The sequence below is a fragment of the Phytophthora infestans genome, genomic scaffold, assembly GCF_000142945.1.
Source record: "Phytophthora infestans T30-4 supercont1.5 genomic scaffold, whole genome shotgun sequence".
Classification (NCBI taxonomy): Eukaryota; Oomycota; class Peronosporomycetes; order Peronosporales; family Peronosporaceae; genus Phytophthora; species Phytophthora infestans.
In genome coordinates this window covers 1085415-1105737 of record NW_003303754.1, presented here as the reverse complement: position 1 = coordinate 1105737, position 20323 = coordinate 1085415, and the positions used below count along the sequence as shown (strand labels likewise).

The window sequence follows — 20323 nt, the reverse complement described above, 5'->3', positions numbered from 1 at the left end:
CCGGCAACCCCTTGCGCGCCAACGTCATGCGCCTATTAAACTCCCAGTGGAAGTAGTTTCCACTACCCAGGAGGACTTCGGCTCGCTTGGACGTCATGGTAGAATTAAGGTGGTGAGGCGTGCTTGGTAGTGTTCTTGTTGCGGCTGTTAACCTGTTGGTTTGCTGGTAAAAACCGAAGTGAATAAGATTGATGTTATCGTTCTTCTACTTGTCTTTCCTGTCCTTTGTGCACTACCTGCTCCAACCAACTGTCGCTACCAACCATGTAGGTGCTGTACTATATGGACCAATCACAGGACGGTTCACTACTGAACCGGTCCAACGGACCGAACCGAGCATGAGCGGTGCACTGCTCAACAGGGGCATACCTATATTGCCGGGCTAAATTTCTAGAGGGAAGGAGAAGGGGGGGGCAGGCTGTATTTTTTTCACCGGACTTCAAATGATCATTGGCCTAAACAACATTTCGTAGAAGAAAGCAGTATTGGTGATATCAATGTTAGAATTACCGATATCAATAGCTACCGTAAAAATAGAATTGTTGCCAAAGACTTATTTGCTGGGATTAATAACTTATTCCGAGCTATTGCATAAAAGACTTGCACTGTTCTGTTTAGAAAATGCATACATTTTCGAATTGTTATATCGGTGCCATCAGGTACATCACATATTTAGCGAGTTAAACCACCTTTATCCCGAATCTCATGTAATCACTGATGATGCCTTTTTTTCGATCTCATGTAATCACTGATGATGCCTTTGCTTTTGTCAAATCTCTTGCTGTGACTCCGCGGCGGAGTGACTACAGGAGATTTGACATGAACATAGTCGTCATCAATGATTACTTGAGATTCGGAAACGCGGAGTCCACCCCTTGGAACAACTCGCAGAAAAATTAACCTGGGAGGATAGTTGTGACAGCCTCACACTGAGAATTAATCTCTGTGAGTCATATCGATTAATTCGCTTCCAAAACGATTTGCTGTAGCGCAGTCACCTCTCAATCAACATAGTGACACACTACAAAATAAAGTTTGTGATTTTCGCAGCTAGATACGCATCTAATGAGCAATGGAAAGTGGCAGCAATTGAGACACAAACAAAATCAATCCCGACATTTTTGAACTCAATTTGCTATACGTTCGAAAAATATTTGATTAGTTGTCTTTTCATTCGCATATTGATTAATATTCTTAGCTGAGGTGAAAGGTTCATGGATCAGATAGACTTCTCAGGTATTCTTTAATTCGTTAATACTGATTTTTGTATGTTTTACAATTTGGTTTAATTCTCTTTGATTTATCCTTTTTGTGATGCGTTTACTCCTCACTTATCGGCTACGTCCTCCAAATATTGATCGATGCAATATCGGCTTCTCAAAGTTGTATCAACTGTGAAAATATTTGCTAATTGGTAAAAAGCAAGGCCCAATGCACATCACCTGATAATGAACCCGCTTAGAATAGTAAACACTGCTGCGGACTAGCTTCGCAATTACCGTGTAATTGTGTGCATGGGGCTCAGTAGCATTACTGTCGCAAGACCCGGGGTTTTCTTCCGATGTGGAAAGTTTATTAATGAAAGAAAAGCAAACAAACAAACTCGCTGACCTGAACTAACTCTCCTTGTGTCTTCATCCAGGCTCAACGATTATGCAGTCGAGGACACGTGCCCGTGCCCACTCGTCATTCATGCAGCGTGCGCCAAGGCCAATGCAGCGCAGTGGCGTAAGCATTCTCTTCATCGAAAGGCACTATGACGCGTGCCTTACAGCTTTCACTCGCGCCATTGGCTCATGCCAGCACGCTATCGTGGTCATAGCTTGATCAACGGCAGTAATCCGGCTGAGAGTGCCTCGCAAAGCTTGGACACGATAGGAACATTTAACTAGTCGAGTTGTCCGCAGATTTCATCATCTTCAGCCGTAGTAGCGACGTAGTTGCGCACTTTAACAGGTACATCCTGAACAAGCGTAGCGAGCGGCGTCCTCGAGTTTTCAATCGCCTGAAGTCCGACCCAGGCCACCATCAGCTCGAATTGTCCGTATTCGTGATTGAAACGATGATCCACGATTCGTTCGACACCCAGCATCATACCTTAACTCGAAACGAGTTCTAGTAGCTCCTCCGTAGTGTTTAGGGCCGAATCAGCATAAAGCTTTAGTCTCGAAGCATGCACGTCATAGACACGTCCCGTCACTAAGTGTTTGACTTCGAACGAGTGAGGCAGCGCCCTCACAATCTCCAACGGGCCAACCTATTAGCCTAGAAGCTTGCGATTGGGGAGTCGTTGGTTGATTCTTGACCAAAGCACGAAGTCGCCCACATCAAAGTTCACCGACGTACCTTTGTGAGCTTTCATGTCCTGCAGCCGCTTGCGCTCTTTAGTGTCGTTCACCTCGCGATGTAGGTCCTGTAGCGAAACGCGTAGACTGCCCAGTTTGTCGCTCATATCACCAAGTTCCACGACCCGCTCAACGGAGGTTTCAGTGGCTGGAACAACCAATACATCCAACGCTGATGAGGCCGGCAGTCCGGTGAACACTTCGACTGGCGAATGACCTGCAAGTGATCTCACAGGCGTATGATTTAAGTTGGTCTGAATTACCAGCAGTAAGTACGGCCACTCATGGCTATCCAGCGAGTATTCCATCAGGAGTGCTCGTACAACTTGGAGTGCATCTTTGTTCAGTATTTCTAATGTTCTGTTTAGCCAAGGGGAGTACACAAGCGTAAAGTACAGCTCCATTTTCAATCGGGTGGCCAAGTGCTGCTCCATTTCATTACGGAAATGTGTGCCTTTATCTGATAGTAGCGTCTGAGGCAGGCCATACCGGGAGTACCACATCAGCAGCACCTCCGCAGCCACGTATGCCGACGGCGTAGCACACGGAAACAGCTCACAGAAATGCGAACGTCCGTCCTTGACCACGAGAAGGTAGGTTGAGTCTCCATAGCCATCACCAAGGAAAATGAAGTCCTAGTGGACGCGCTCGTTTCGTTCCGTAGGTGTAAGTAGTGGAATAAGTCGAGGTCCTTTAAAATGCTTGCACAGCAGGCACCCCCGGACGAACTTCGCCACCTTATCCTCTAACTTCGTAATGTAGAATCGAGACTTCAGTACGATGATCATTGCTTCTTGACCACGATGCCCCTGCGCACCACACAAGAATTCTGGCTAATAAATCTTGAGCTCCACTTGGGATCCATGGACGTTCATCGACAAGCAGTACACCATTCTCCTCCAAAAAATTGACTCGCAGTCGAGCCTTCTCTCGTCCAGCTACAGACTGCGCAGCTGCGATGTCCGTCCAGGTAGGAAAAACAAAATCAGCGTCCATCGGAGGGCGAACCACCGATAGATCTTCAACAGGAGCGTTTCGTCGACCTCGTGTTTGGCCAGCCGCAACCAAAACTTGCTCTTCACCGCGGACGTGCCACCGAGACACAATATCAGCCCACACATTAGCATCACCAGAAATGTGCTCAACGCGGTAGTGGAGACCACACAGCCGCATCGCCCACCGCTGCAAACGGTCTCGCACATGTTTCTTCAAGTCGGCATGCGGAGCAATTATCTCGATCAAATTCGCGTGATCGGAAAACAACTGGAAACCTCCCGGTCGCAGCAGTAAGTATTCAAGATCGTTGCAGGCCTTCACGATCGGGTACGCCTCCTTTTCCACCAGCGTCCAATTAAGTTGTGAGTGCTTGAACGTACCGCCTTTGCAAATGATCAACTGGTGGCTCTGGCGCTCAACAGGAATGCCTGGTTGCCACTGCATGACTTGTGTTACCACGATACCGAACCCGGAAAGCGACGCATCTGTGAAGACGCACATTTCCGCGTCCGGATCATGGTGCGCCGTCAGCGCAGAGTCTCTCACCAACGAAAGTACATTCTCATAGGCAGCCATTTCGTCACTATCCCATGATGAAGCCACTTGTAATGCCTTTCGGTTCCGTCTTTCGATCCGCTTCTTTTCGGCCTCCAACTTGTCATGAAGCGGGGCCCCAGTGCGCGCGTAGTCCGGAAGCGAGTCATGCAATCAGTTCGTTGCAAATACAAACCACTGCAGATCTGCCACAGTTGCAGAGAGCGGAAGCTCCCCCAAAGCGTCCACGCGCGCAGGATCATGGCGAATCCGTCGCTCGAAACTAGTTTGCCAAACCACTTGATCTCTAGCTCGAACAACGACGACTTGAGCATGTTGAGCTTGAAGTTGGCTGCACTGACGATCTCGAAGGACTTTAGAAGCGTCTGTAGGAAGTCATGTATTGTTGGTGCGAATAAAATCACGTCGTCAGCCCACACAAGGGCCCAATGTGGTATTAGCGGGGCTAGTTTGGTCTGGACCTGGCTCTGGAAATGCAAGGCGGAGTCCATCGCTCCTTGGTGGACTCGATCAGGTGTATATACACCATCGGGCGTAATAAAAGAAAATATCTCTTGACTTTCTTCATGTAGAGGTAATTGCCAGAATCCCTTAGTGAAGTCAAAACGTCCGAAGAACTTCTTACCGTTGAAGGCGTCGGTCGTAGTGGCGACACTAGGCATCGTACCAGCAATGGGGACTGTCATTCTGTTGACGACCCTATAGTCAATGGTCATCCGGAACTCGTCCTTGGTCCCCGGCTTGCGCACAGGCACTACAGCACTTGCCCAGCGAGATGCGTTATTCTGCTCTACCAGCCCATTATCAACCAAATATTGCACATAGTCACGGATGAATTCGGCTTGCAAAGGCGCATACTTGCGTGCGGGGCTCCTGTAGGGCGTTGCGTCCACCTTCAGCGACACGCGTAGAGGCGCCACATTGGCAGGGGGACCCGGACCAACCGCATCACGCCAGACGTCTGAAAACTCATCCAGCAAGTCACTAACCGTACCGACATGTTCACTCGGCTACCCATTGGCCACCGCTCGGTCGAGAAGAGATTCCGGTGAGTCGATTGGCCTATTTAGGTCCGAAAACTCAGCACCTACAGGAAATTCGTCAGGCTCTGCCTCCGGCAGTGGGGATCCCGCCAGTTGAGCGAGTTGTTGCTCCACGTCGATGCCGAGCCCCTTGAGGTCATCCCGGCCCAATAGAAACTCATCACCTTCGCCAGATAGAACCCAGCACGGTCGGCCACTGTAGTTAGCTCGAGATCCAATTTCACCTCTTGTTTGAACAATTGGACCCTGCCGTCAGCCATAACAGCTTCAACAGGCGTACTCAGTGGAGTAGTCTCTAGCGTAGGTTGCACCACCTGGAGTGAAGCCATTATTTTCTCCGGAACCACGCTCTTGGCGGCGCCGGTATCGGGTGTATAGGGAACATCTAGGAGCTCGTTGATACGTACAGAACCGGCAGGCGTCGCATAACGGGCTGCCTTTGACCGCACCGGCCCCGAACGCCGCTCTTTAGCCGCGCGAAACTTCTTCACGGCCTCTTCGCGCTGTGCGTCCGTGGCTGTGGGGCAATCATTGAGCCAGTGTTCTCCCTTGCAGAACAGACAGCCATCACGAGGGGGAGAGCGCGTAGGGCAAGGTCCCGTCGCAGTAGTGGTCGTCGTGGGCGCCGGCGAGGGTGCTGACGTGGGCTTGGTCGGAGCACCACGTCGTGGTTTCTTTTCTGGCTTGATAGTTTTAGAATCCTGCTTTCCCGCATAATCCTGTGAAATTGGATGAAACCGCTGTTGTATCTTTACATGCTCCAGAATCAGGTCGAAAAGGGCGACATCATCAGATTTGCAGTCACGCCTCTCTAAATCGATAAGGCGACCGATCTGAGCCTTGAGGACTGGGGGTTGCAAGTTTTCAACCAGTAGTCGGCAACGGGCCTTCATTCTACTCTTGTAGCCTGCGTCCGCTTCATTCTCGTTCCCAATCAGCCCTTGTAGCCCATTGTCCTCCACAATCCCGATAAAAATATTCATAGTAGCGGAAGATGCGTGCGTCGCAGTCATCAATTGTCATGTTCATCCTTAGGTTCGCACGGAACAGCGACGAGACGTCAGGAACGAACTCGTTTTTGAGTGTACGACAGCGTGCTTCGACAACACTCATGATGTCCGCGTCGGTTACCGATGCAATAGGCTTCTTGGGTACGTACTTAGCCAGGTTATTAAGCGTCTGCCGTCTCACCGAGCCCTTGACAGTTGCAGCAACATTGTCCTACGTCTCACCCGTGGTGGAGCATCGGTGGCGAATCTTTTCCACGTAACGCTCCCACTCACGATGCCACTCAATCAGAGCAGCGTGCTCCCAGCTGGTCAGCTCTGGAGCCTTAATGACCTCAAAGTTCGGTTGAGGGATTGACATATCTACGTCTCCGTCAGCGTCAACAGGGAAGCCCACCATCTTGAAGTTGTTCGAACTTAACACTTCAAACGAACTTAAGTCGAGCTTATGTCAGTCGCCCAAAACCGCACTTAGTCGAAGCCGATCGGACTTTGGCGCGCAATATCCAGTAGCGCGTGGAAAAGATGACGATCTGGACGGTAGACAGCGTCCAGAAAGGTTGATCAACAACCTCACACTTCAGAGAGCGCAAAGCTAGCTTTGTCGCGAGACCCGGGGTTTTCTTCCGATGTGGAAAGTTTATTAATGAAAGAAAAGCAAACAAACAAACTCGCTGATCTGAACTAACTCTTCTTGTGTCTTCATCCAGGCTCAACGATTATGCAGTCGAGGACACGTGCCCGTGCCCACTCGTCATTCATGCAGCGTGCTCCAAGGCCAATGCAGCGCAGTGGCGTAAGCCTTCTCTTCATCGAAAGGCACTATGACGCGTGCCTTACAGCTTTCACTCTCGCCATTGGCTCATGCCAGCACGCTGTCGTGGGCATAGCTTGATCAACGGCCGTAATTCGGCTGACAATTACAGAGGTTAAAAAAATCTCGACAGCGCTTTGTATTTGAAAACTTTAGTGCAGTACAGCATGTCTGGAAGTTGTGTAAATGTGTTGTTGCGGTACACTAAGAAGAACGTCTCATGGGCCAAGGTTTGAGTGATTGTTTTTCATATTTCGTAGCTAGTACTGGGACTTTATCGCTCGGTATTTGCATTGAAGCGTGGTAAAAAGAGACAAGGTTTTGGGCACAAGGTTCACCTCGTAGCGAATGGGCTCCCGCTGAAACACGGTATCTACAAAAGAAGTGACGTACGCGTGGCTTACCAGAAGCGAAGCCAGCGAGGTGCGCTACCGACGGACTCGGGATCCAGCGCCTGTGAGATCACTTGCAGGTCATTCGCCAGTCGAAGTGTTCACCGGACTGCCGGCCTCATCAGCGTTGGATGTATTGGTTGTTCCAGCCACTGAAACCTCCGTTGAGCGGGTCGTGGAACTTGGTGATATGAGCGACAAACTGGGCAGTCTACGCGTTTCGCTACAGGACCTACATCGCGAGGTGAACGACACTAAAGAGCGCAAGCGGCTGCAGGACATGAAAGCTCACAAAGGTACGTCGGTGAACTTTGATGTGGGCGACTTCGTGCTTTGGTCAAGAATCAACCAACGACTCCCCAATCGCAAGCTTCTAGGCTAATAGGTTGGCCCGTTGGAGATTGTGAGGGCGCTGCCTCACTCGTTCGAAGTCAAACACTTAGTGACGGGACGTGTCTATGACGTGCATGCTTCGAGACTAAAGCTTTATGCTGATTCGGCCCTAAACACTACGGAGGAGCTACTAGAACTCGTTTCGAGTTAAGGTATGATGCTGGGTGTCGAACGAATCGTGGATCATCGTTTCAATCACGAATACGGACAATTGGAGCTGATGGTGGCCTGGGTCGGACTTCAGGCGATTGAAAACTCGAGGACGCCGCTCGCTACGCTTGTTCAGGATGTACCTGTTAAAGTGCGCAACTACGTCGCTACTACGGCTGAAGATGATGAAATCTGCGGACAACTCGACTAGTTAAATGTTCCTATCGTGTCCAAGCTTTGCGAGGCACTCTCAGCCGGATTACTGCCGTTGATCAAGCTATGACCACGATAGCGTGCTGGCATGAGCCAATGGCGCGAGTGAAAGCTGTAAGGCACGCGTCATAGTGCCTTTCGATGAAGAGAATGCTTACGCCACTGCGCTGCATTGGCCTTGGCGCACGCTGCATGAATGACGAGTGGGCACGGGCACGTGTCCTCGACTGCATAATCGTTGAGCCTGGATGAAGACACAAGGAGAGTTAGTTCAGGTCAGCGAGTTTGTTTGTTTGCTTTTCTTTCATTAATAAACTTTCCACATCGGAAGAAAACCCCGGGTCTTGCGACAGTAATGCTACTGAGCCCCATGCACACAATTACACGGTAATTGCGAAGCTAGTCCGCAGCAGTGTTTACTATTCTAAGCGGGTTCATTATCAGGTGATGTGCATTGGGCCTTGCTTTTTACCAATTAGCAAATATTTTCACAGTTGATACAACTTTGAGAAGCCGATATTGCATCGATCAATATTTGGAGGACGTAGCCGATAAGTGAGGAGTAAACGCATCACAAAAAGGATAAATCAAAGAGAATTAAACCAAATTGTAAAACATACAAAAATCAGTATTATCGAATTAAAGAATACCTGAGAAGTCTATCTGATCCATGAACCGTCCACCTCAGCTAAGAATATTAATCAATATGCGAATGAAAAGACAACCAATCAAATATTTTTCGAACGTATAGCAAATTGAGTTCAAAAATGTCGGGATTGATTTTGTTTGTGTCTCAATTGCTGCCACTTTCCATTGCTCATTAGATGCGTATCTAGCTGCGAAAATCACAAACTTTATTTTGTAGTGTGTCACTATGTTGATTGAGAGGTGACTGCGCTACAGCAAATCGTTTTGGAAGCGAATTAATCGATATGACTCACAGAGATTAATTCTCAGTGTGAGGCTGTCGCAACTATCCTCCCAGGTTAATTTTTCTGCGAGTTGTTCCAAGGGGTGGACTCCGCGTTTCCGAATCTCAAGTAATCATTGATGACGACTATGTTCATGTCAAATCTCCTGTAGTCACTCCGCCGCGGAGTCACAGCAAGAGATTTGACAAAAGCAAAGGCATCATCAGTGATTACATGAGATCGAAAAAAAGGCATCATCAGTGATTACATGAGATTCGGGATAAAGGTGGTTTAACTCGCTAAATATGTGATGTACCTGATGGCACCGATATAACAATTCGAAAATGTATGCATTTTCTAAACAGAACAGTGCAAGTCTTTTATGCAATAGCTCGGAATAAGTTATTAATCCCAGCAAATAAGTCTTTGGCAACAATTCTATTTTTACGGTAGCTATTGATATCGGTAATTCTAACATTGATATCACCAATACAATTCTATTTTTACGGTAGCTATTAATATCGGTAATTTTAACATTGATATCACCAATACTTTTTTCTACGAAATGTTGTTTAGGCCAATGATCATTTGAAGTCCGGTTAAAAAAAACAGCCTGCCCCCCCCCCTACCCCCTATTCCTCCCTCTAGAAATTGAGCCCGGCAATATAGGTACGCCCCACACATTCCTTCTTCCAGCAATTTTACATATTGACAGTTTTCATAAATGCAAAATTTATTGCTTCATTTAGCAGTGTATCTGTCCACAAGACAATGTATCGTTGGCTACTCTTAATAGTATTGGGTTGAGTCAGTATCATTGTCGCTGAGCATACTATTTCGGATTTGTGTTGAGCGTGGATGCGCTGCTGGTAGAGCTCTACGTCGAAGCGAATTCGTATAAGTTCTTTGTTAGAAGTCTCCAACGTTATTTCTCGTGATAAAAGCGGACTGTAGCTGCTAAAACTAAAGATCTCTACTATCTAGATACTTCAGGGTTTGGAACAATATTTGTCAGAAAAGGGTCAATTCCTTTGATCTAACATATTATTTCGACTACTTACTGGAACGAATCTATGTTACAGTATTCCGATTCAATAAAGAGCACCTGATGAATATATGTATGCAATATAAAAGATAAAGGCGAGGTTACAGGGAGCCATTACATATGAATAGTAAGTTGACGCAAGATCAGCCACATAACATATTGAAGGCTACATATAAGTTTCTCGGTGTTCTTCATTGAGACAGATTACTGGATTTATTCGGATTTTATCTGAAATATCGTCGTTTCACAGCCACGCTATTCCAACAGCGACGTTCTCTAATATCCTGTGGACACGATAACGACAACATTTATGCTACTGCTATAGCCATAACACTATTAATACTTTCTCTGACTATTATGCCAGAAAAACTAATAAAGCTTATCGGGTTTATTTTTGTTGTTGTTCACCGACTCTGCACGGTTCGGCTAACCGGCGTGACGCTCCAATATGGACAGTTCCAGGATGGACCGTTCCCAAACCGGATAATCTGGTGGATGGCCAGGAAAGATTGACAGGATGCCAACAAGGAGGACAACGCTAGAGTAGAAGTTTGGACGACAGGTTAAATTGACTTTAATCTACTCACTTTGGCATTCGCCTTTAACGATAACAGCAGGTTAACAGTCGCAACTCTCAACTCTACCGGAACGTTCCAAAACATGACGACGACCATGACGCTAGCCAGGAAGGGCCAGCTTGCGCATATTCAGGCCGTCAAGTCTGAGACCGAGATCACCGAGGCGTGGCTCGTCACGGATGCCAAGGCGCTCGGCATCATCGCTCAGGGAGTGGAACTCCAGCATCAGACCAAGATTCGGTCGGCCACTCGTTCCATAGAAGCTTGGAAAACGCAGCGAGAGTTCTACAAACGCACCACGCTCCACAACCGCGTGACGATGACGCGTCGCCTCCACGAGTTCAAGATGGAGAGTGGATAGACTATGGCCAAGCATCTGGATGCGTTTGACGAGCTGATCGTCCGGTTGCAGACGCTGGGAGAGTCCATGGACGAGGTACGCCAGCTGGTGGTGCTGCTAAGCAGCCTCCCCGTTGAGTACGAGCTCATTTCATCTATCGTGGAGAACGCCAAGGGTGTGACGCTCATCGAGGTCAAGGAAAAGCTGTTGAAGGAATACGAGCGACTCAAGAAGAAGGAAACCATGGAGAAGGCGCTCCAAGTGTATGGGAACGCAGGCAAGTTCCGGAACGGCCAAGAGAACGGTCGAAAATGGAACGGTCCGAAACGGAACGTTGGTTTCAAGGGCAAGTGTTTCAACTGTGACCAAGTAGGTTACATGAAGCGGGACTGTCCTGCTGCGAAGAAGAGCAGTCAAGACGATGCAGTGTTTGTAGTTGGTGGGGAGCGCTCGGCCGGGTGGCTGATTGATAGTGGTCGCACATGAACCCTCACCGACCTATTTGGGTACGAGGCACTAGACACTGGTATCTACGTGACAATTGCCGATGGTAAAAATGGAACGGTCAAGTTAACTGACTTAGACGGTAAACGCATCCGAATGGTGGACGTGCTCCACGCTCCGGGGATCGATATGCGGTTATTGTCAATCGGAAAGCTCGCGGAACAAGGCATGAGCGTGGAGCTTCAGCGTTCCAGTTGTGTAATTTGGGGACGGAACGCTGCAATCGCGTCAGGGAAGAAGGTCGGTAAGGCGTTCCTCTTGGATTGTCAACAGGAGGAGGCACACTTCGTGTAATACGCCGGTCCTGACAGCAAGTGGGAGCTTTGACACGCTCGTATGGGTCACCCCAACAAGGACGCGCTGACGAAAACTCAAAATTCCACGATTGGTATCCCACATGTGAAAAATGGGAACGAGACTTGTGCGGTGGATGTATGAAGGGAAAGCAGACCGTGACGAAGTTCCCGTCACGATCGCTAACGAGAACGACGCCTGTGTTGGAACTAGTACACACGGACGTAATGGCTTGCACGGCATGTTCGAGTGGTCAACTTGGAGAAGTGTACACTTGTACACTTCGAACGAAACTCGACAGAGCGCGATGGTCCTGTCAGTGTTGCGCGTGCACCGCGAGGTGTATCCGATCCCACCGTTGAGCAGCACCTTTCGATGCAGCCTCCGGGGCCAATTCATAAATCGCAGCGAGTGAGGTGGTCGCTGGGTCTGTCTCAAATCGAAAATTAAATTGAAGACACGTTCATACTGCGAGGACCGTATCAAATTAGGGGGTTGAATGATAAAGTATCAAAGCGCTTCAAGTCACAGACAGTAACTGTGACGGTGGTGCGTCAGTCCCGGGGGGCTGACGCATCAAACATGCAAGGGACACCAGCTACAGACAGTAGCTGTGATGTCGGTGTGTCAACTCCGGGCGTTGACACGGCCGTGATTGGATAAAAAAACGCACGAAGGACTTCGCCGAAAGGCGTCGAGATAACAAGAACGTGTCGACTCCGGGAGTCGACACAAACTCGATATCAACATCGAGAGGGGGGCTGCCGAAAGGTGTCCAGGTAATGACAGCGCGTCAGCTTCGGGAGCTGACGCTGCAGCAAGCCGTGTTGGCGGTTGAAAACGTCCAACACTGAAAAACGCTTGCGTACTCGCGTGCAGTCAGGCAGCACGACGAAGTAGAATGTAGCCAAACCGATTTTAATCATTGTGCGTCCGCGGAAAGAATTCGCCGACCGCTACAGCGAAAAGCCTTCCAAGACCGGGCCTGGACAAGAAACATGTGTAAACCGGCTTCGCAGGAAGAAAAGACGGCGCAAGCAACGAAAGATGCGTAAATCTCGGAGCGGGACCGAGGCGATACGAGCAATGTCTGCCGGGCAGACATCGTTGACGACGTCGTGCGTCGAGACGTTGAACCGTTTGACGTGGACCCGTACTGGCCTTACTGGCCTCCAGTACTGGTCAATGCAGCGGGAGAATATTCCGACGAGTGCGTCGGAGTTGACGTCGCTTCCGACCATGGTCTGGATGCGCTTCGCGAAGATCCTGTACGATGGACGCATCGAACAGATATGCAGCCCTTCCATAATTGAAAGGGTGAAAAGCGAAAGGGGGGGTATTGCTCTCAAAAACCGCTGAGAGTAAGAACACTCCCAGCGCGAAGACGAAGAAGCAGCGTTTCGACGAGCGGAGCTGGGGCTCGTGAAATTACCGGCGCCGACGACGACGCCGTCGACAAAGAGTCCGTGCGAGCCTGCGAATCCATCGTCGCTGTTTGCTGCTGTACTCAGGTCTGCTCGGCCCCTGTTGAGCTGTGGGACCCCTGCGTTGGCCATATCAAAGGTTGACAGAGTAAGATAATCGCACTTACGTTGCGTAAGCGTGACTTAGAAGGGGATGATGTAATGGACCTTTTCCAATAACATAGGTTGGTAGGTTCTTTTACAAAAGTAGGTAGCTAGTGTCAATAGACCCATCCGTATTTTTTTACTGTAGTAGATCATATGGAGAACACCGTGAAGTCGTCGCGATCTTACATTTAAAACTTTAAAACTTCTCCATCAATATCGATCAAGCAAAGGTGCGAGTGCAACGCGTTACATATAAAACTAATGTGTACACCCCCTTTCAGCTTCTTTGAGCTCTCGATCCCTAGTGTCCATTTAATCACCCTCAGAAACTAAGCCCAAACAAGTTTCTAGTTAACCAAAATGACACATGTTTTATGTTACATAAGTTTTTGTATTGGGCCCGTGGTGGCCGTAAATTGTGTCCAGCTTGACAAATCTCTTTTTTGTATGTGAGCCTCCCTATAAAGTGCAAAAACGCGAGCGTTAGCACACCCTTGCTATTTTGAAGCATGTTTTGCAACTTGTGTGAAAACCGCACCTTCAAACAAACAAAAAATGGCTGAGTAATGGGCACTCGACGAGGTGGCCGTATAATTGTGTCTAGGAGTGTAGGAGGGATAGGCATGTGTCCGACAACCAACCCCTCTTCGCCGCCAACGTCTGGCTGCACTGGGAACCTGTAATTGGGGCATCTTGGGTTATGATCTAACGCCGGCTCAAACATTTTCTGTGGTACGGCTGGCTGCAAATGTCGCGCACGCACGCCCACAGTCCTATGGCGCATCCCCGCATACGCTACAGTCCGCTACACCTTGGCGTTCTTGCTTATCCCCGATGCCTTCCATTATCGACACGCTAAAAAAAACAAATTATTCTCCATGGAGCTTCCCCTACGAACGTCGCCGGAGAGCCCAATTGAAATGGACATAATATGATTGAAAGCACAAAGAAAGACAGTCAAATACACAAAAATGCTATATTATTGAAGAAAAACGTCATAGTGGTGGACAAGATAATACGTATGCACACACCATGTACTGTATCACACACAGAGCCGTCGAATAATCGTTATATTTAAATCCTAAATTAAACCTTCAAATTAGAAAAACTCTGGAATGCGGGAATGGGATGGTATCCATAAGTTATGCCAGCACCAAGCAAGAACTAAATCGCTGTCGCACCTTCCAACCCCCAACAAACCACCGTATTCCCTGATAGCTGTGCGATATTATTTCGGTTCGCACAAGGTAAGATATCGGTTTGTGCAGTGCCCATTTAGCACATGCAAGTCTTCATCGGAGACAAGTGCGGGTGGCGATAAAAGACTCTGACCTGTGTAAAGAACAAGCTCAGCAACATCTATAGGCACGGTCGGCATTCAAACGATATTTCTTCCAATAGAAATCCAAAGTTGACTCACGTGATGGCGGCGTATGCATAGCCTTAATAACACTGTGAATGAAGCGACCCGAATCTATACAACATGCTGAATCATCTCAGCCATTTTGAGGACAAGTTTCATGTACTTCGTAAGACTCAGACGTTTGTTGGTCGCTTCAGATGCTCAGCTCTAAATGAAAGCGAGTTTGTTGAGAAGATGGTGAACATTGTAAATAGGTCTCAATTCACGTTAGACATGCAAGATAATGCGGCAGTCACATTTGGGTACGCTACCACTTGTGATATACGCATATTCCACCATAAATCACCTCGTGATCTTGCGTCATCACTCGAGCATAGGAAACACTTATAATCCACTGCCGGGTCATCGTAAAAAAGAGCATAAGTGCTGCTTGTTTCGTCCAGGGAAGATATCAAAACCCATTGACCCAGACGATATTGCTTGAAGGGGACAGGTTATATATAAAGTGATAGTAAATGACCTTAATACTATTGGATTAAAATCCGAAAACAATGCGAACATATTGACAGCATGTTAAACATAGGGACCGGAAATCTCAGCCTTCGCGAAGCTCTAGTAATGCTAAGTTTTTAGAAAATTCAAATATTTTCTGCGCAAGGCGCGACATTATGTACATGAGCTACTATTCGAAGTATGTTTATGTTAGCAAGGAAGCTATCGGTGGGGAATACGTGATGGTCGAGGCTGCGTTAGCACCTGCCTCCTGGATCGTGGGATCTGGCAGGCGTCGTGACACAGTTGTGATGCACTACGGAACGTGAGGCTAGGAGCGTTGGACATCAGAGCACCACCATCGCTCACGGAAGAAGTTAATGTACCAACCTTGGCGAGCACGCCCCGGCCGCCCAGGACGATGATGCGCCCGAGCCCCTGGTACCCATGCGCGGCATCACAGGAAGACGGACGAAGCTCGACGCGTCACAAACGAAGACCGAGAGGAGGCTTGTTGTAAAAATGGATACGCACGCGTGACAGACACGCCAATGACCCCGCTTATGAGCAGCAGCCTCTTCGCGTCGAATATTGGTCGAGGCACAAGGATGCACATTGACTCACGTAACGGCTCACCACGGACGCCACTCACGAACACGCCGCGCAGACCTGCAGCGACGCCGAGGTATTTTGGTCAGCAGCTGCCTGGCCACGGAATATCGCTTTCACATATACCTGTTTCGCGGACGCGCGCCAGCGGAGTGAAACTCGCAATCAAGCCGACAATGGAAAGGCTGAGCATATGCACAGAACGAGTATGAATATGGCGCGGTGTATATTATTCGCTTGTGGGCTACCGCTGAGTTTATGGGAGGGGGGGGGCTATGCCGTCTACAGCTTGAACAGGTTGCCCAGCAATGCAAACCCGGGACGTATTTCACCGATCAAGGTGTTGACCAAGTAAACACATCTCTGGGCGAGATCGTTGTTTTCTGGTCATCCTGTACTCTGTATCAAGATCCATGAAAGAAGCATTTTGCACATAGAGCACAACAAGGAATGATTGTGGGCGTTGGAGAGGCCACGAAGGGGTACAGAGTATACCTGTTAAAGAATCAAGTGGTGGTAACCACAGAAACCGTTAGAAGCAAAGAAACGCATAACAAGAAGCAGGACGAGAATGTGCGGCGGTTGCACCTCACAGAGGGCTCAAAGACGGACGATCCTTCCGCTGCGGCGGGGAGAGACGCTGCAGGCGCTCCCAGATCGACGTCTCGAACGATAAAATAACCAGACAGCGCAACGAATCGCTCTGAAAGGTCACCTGCGCTCGATACGGGCTCTCCAAGCACTGAGGGTACGAGGTACTGTGAGATAAAACCGACTTCGGATGTGGAACAAGTCGAAAGCACTCCATGAGATGCTCGGCGACCGAAACGTCTCGAAAAGAAGAAGCAGCCGTGGTCACGAAAAAAATGGCCACACCGTCAGTTGGACGGAGTGCACGAGGACCTGCGAAAAAGCCTCCTGCTCAGGAGGTGACGGGAATGATGTGATCAACTGCGTCATGAAGATTGATCTAAAGAGCTAATGAGAAGCCACGCAAAGGTTGGCGCGGCTCGAGACGATCACCAAGAAGCTACAGGCGAAAGCTATCAAAGGTATGTGGAAATTAGTATGCTTACCACGAGGCGCTCAGCCCCTACATGGAGTGTGGGTCTTTTAGACCAAACAATATACAGATGGGGTGATCGAACGGCTGAAGGCACGACTATGGAGTGTGGTACTACAAATATTTGGAATCAATTACAGCTTGACTTTCATCGCGGTGATTAATATGTCGAGGGCTCAGCTGATCCTGGTGCTTGCGAGGAAATGGGGCGTCTCGGCCAAGCGTGGGAACATACCCAGCGTTTACGCTAAAGCTGACAAGGAAGACGACCATGATATCTACATGCAGATCCCTCAGGGAATGTTTGTAAGTGACGACATGAGAAGGGACCGGGGTGTTAGGAAGGACGATGTGTTAGTCCTGAAGCTGAATAAAGCGCTGTATAGGCTTAAACAAGTGGGTAGACTATGGAGTAAGCTCTTACATGGAGAACAGAAGGATATCGGTTTCGTGCATAGCCTTACAGACATGTGCGTATACTACAGACGTAACGGAGACGAGATACTAATTGTGTGCGTGTACATCGACGATTTGCTTGTCACTGGTACAGAGAGATAAGCAGCTGACGCTTTCTTCAGCGAGCTGGCAGAACTGGCGGTGAAGAACTAAGGACAAGCTCACAATTCCTGGGAATGCGGGTCACGTATGACGAAGAGAATGGCTACGACATCGATCAAGAAATGAGCATAGAAAACATCTTGAAAGAGCATGGGCTGGAGCACGCGCACGGGAGGCGCGCCCCGATCGGAAAGGAGTGCAACAAGCCTCCGGAAGGCAATGAGGAGATGCTGCCCGTAGCGGAGCCTGCTGGAACCGTGACAGTGAGAAAGCTCCAGATTCTGGAGGAGAGTCTCCTGTGGGTGGCGCAATACCATACATTGTTTTCGAGGCGCACTCATGAACCAATCATGTCGGACTGAAATCTGGCGAAGCGCGTACTGAGGTACCTTAATGAAACCAAGCGGGTAAATTGAGGATGGGAGATGATGATGTACAGCCTAGGCTCGTCAGCGTCGTGGGATACAGCGACGCAGATTTCGCTATTGATAAAAGTAACAGGTAATCGGTCACCGGAGGGATTGTTACTGCTACCGGGATGGCCGTTAGTTGGGTATTCAGATAGCAGAACTGGGTCTCGCCATCGACGATGGAGGCGGAATGCACTATAGCCTCGGTCATGACGAGAGATGTTGGTTATCCAAGAGCTCCTGAGATAGTTGAGGGTGACTCTGGTGGAGCCCATGCCCCTCAAAGTAGACCATCAAGCGGTTTTAATGCAGCTGGTTGATGAGGGCCCTTCGTCTAAGGCTAGGCACATAGACGTTAGAATCAGCTTCGTAGGAGACTACACACAGAGAGGAACCCTTCTACCGGAGGATCGTAAGTCGAAGAACATTCCGGCTGACGCTCTTATGAAAGATCTGCCTGCGCCGAGGCTGGACGTGCTGAAAGCTCAGATGACTTTGCGCTAAGCCAGTGTGAGTTGTGAGTAGCAAAGATCGTACGGAGTGGCGTTACCGACGACGAGGTATGTCAGAAAGAAGGCGTCAGTGGGAAGCACGTGACGGTCAAGGTTGCATTGGCACCTGCCACTTGGATCGTGGGATATGTCAGACATCGTGGCACACCTGTGATGCACTGACAAATGTGGGTCTGGGAGCGTTGGACATAGACTGCAGAGAGTTTGGTAAGGATATGTTGGAATCTCACTATATTTTGCGTTTAGCCACCTACTGCGTCAGACGACCTACCGACCTGACGGCCAAGAATTTTAACAACCGTCTAAGCATCACTCTAATTTGGCGATTTGACTGCAGTGATATGGCCTCCAATTGCTCATATGAGCCAATTGATGTCACTTTGAAGGTAATTAGTTATGCAACTAAGTTGGCAATTAAGTCAATGGCGTGAAAATCTACCATGCCAGGTTTAGTAAGCAAAGTTGATACTAAATACCAATCGGATTAATTAAGACGCGTCGTCAATACAACGATGAACCGTCGTGTCTATCTTTAGCATGACGATCAACAACACTCATCGGTGCTCAATATATCACGCGCGAGTCAACCTGGAACAGTCAGCCGTCTCCTATAAAACAATCAATGTGGTGTTGGCTACTGTGACTGGAAAGATGGCGCTACAAATTACAGAAGATTAAGGGGTGGTCGGTGATGTTGGTCCACGGTGAGGTTTAACTAGCTCAGGTCATCTCCTGTCTGCATAGCGCTGTTTTTTTGCGGTGAAGCTGCTAACAAACAACATTAATAAAACGGCTTTATCGCAATAAAAAAAACACTAAAACCAGTTTCGCCGCAAAATTTAAATAAACAGCGCCAATTGATGCAGGGGTAAGACCTGAGCTACAAATTTGTATATCGGCGCAGCCAGCTTTACGATGAATCACGTGGATGTATATCTCGGAACGTACCTAAGTGCGACCTGGTCCTATATTTTCGGACAGATCTACGTTCGGTTTCAAATTAGTTTCCCTTTCACTTGGGTTGGGTTCGTGTTTTTTTTGTTTTCGCTTGTTCTTATCGTCATACCCCTTTTGATAGCACAACCGAGCTCCCCGAGTGCGCTGATACATTAGTGGTGTTTTTTTCTCCTCCTAGATGCGCTCTTTGGTAGCTACAGACAACATCGGTAAAAGCCCCGTAACTATACAATCCGCCACAACGCAATCCATCATATGAAATTATATCCTAAATCAGAATAACTTTAATCGTAGACCAACTGAAGAACTGCATATTTTATAATTACTCAATCGTATTTTCAATTTTAGTGACTGGTTTGTAAACAAAGCGTTTTGGCGCGAAGTGTGCGACGCGTGGTCTGGTCTTCGCGCTCACTTTTCATTTTCCAATGCCAACCGCAACAAGGCCCTCAAAGCAGCGCACGTATACGACCCGTGAGAAACGTGATGCGATTCACCTTGTGTTTGAAATTGGCGCGACGTCTTCCGCCGACTTCCTGATCTACCCGTAGCGCACCGTACAAGATTGGGTAGCCCAGCAAGCAGTCGTTTTCAGTTTTGAAGAAGCCCAAACAAGCAAGCTGCTAAAAGGGTAGGGCTGAAAGGAGCTAATTCCGTTCTCCCACGGGCCCCTGGCCTTTATGAAGGCCACACTACCATGATGCTAGAGTACACAAAACCAAGCCACATACGCTGGTTAACAATTAGGTGACGGGTAAGAAGACTATCATCTCTGCTGACAATGTAATCATGCGCTTGCTTCAGCGTTTTTCCAAACGGTGTGTTTTGTTGATGTAATCTACATTATATATAATGTTTTTGATAACATTTACAGCGATTTTTAGTCATGGTTGTACAGTTCAGGTAGCTCAGCACACGAAGAAGCCAGCGGTTGATTTAGAGGAAACGTGAGTAAAATTCGCGACAGCGTTTTGGGAAAAACACGAAAGCCGTCTTTCACACTTCACCATCTACAACGTGGACGAGACCGCAATTTATTTCGACACTCTATCAAAATGCAGTTTAGCTAAAAGAGCTCGCAAGGCTCCACCAAGGTCAAGTGTACCGAGAAACAATCTGCAAGACTAACCGCGGTGGTGTCAATTCGAGCCGACGGTACGTGATTTTTTTTAATTTAACTTGCTTGCTTTTTAGGTAAGAAATGACTA

At 48.3% G+C, this 20323-nt stretch overlaps 1 protein-coding gene across 1 annotated transcript; it reads right to left on the bottom strand.

Annotated features, from left to right (window-relative positions):
* Window positions 1-5407: 5407 nt before the first annotated feature.
* PITG_04117 (uncharacterized protein) lies at window positions 5408-6307 on the bottom strand (the record flags this gene model as incomplete). Its single annotated transcript, XM_002905778.1, has 4 exons — window positions 5408-5435; window positions 5498-5855; window positions 5902-6160; window positions 6206-6307. The coding sequence occupies 4 exons, from the start codon at window positions 6305-6307 to the stop codon at window positions 5408-5410; spliced, it is 747 nt and encodes a 248-aa protein (XP_002905824.1).
* Window positions 6308-20323: the final 14016 nt, after the last annotated feature.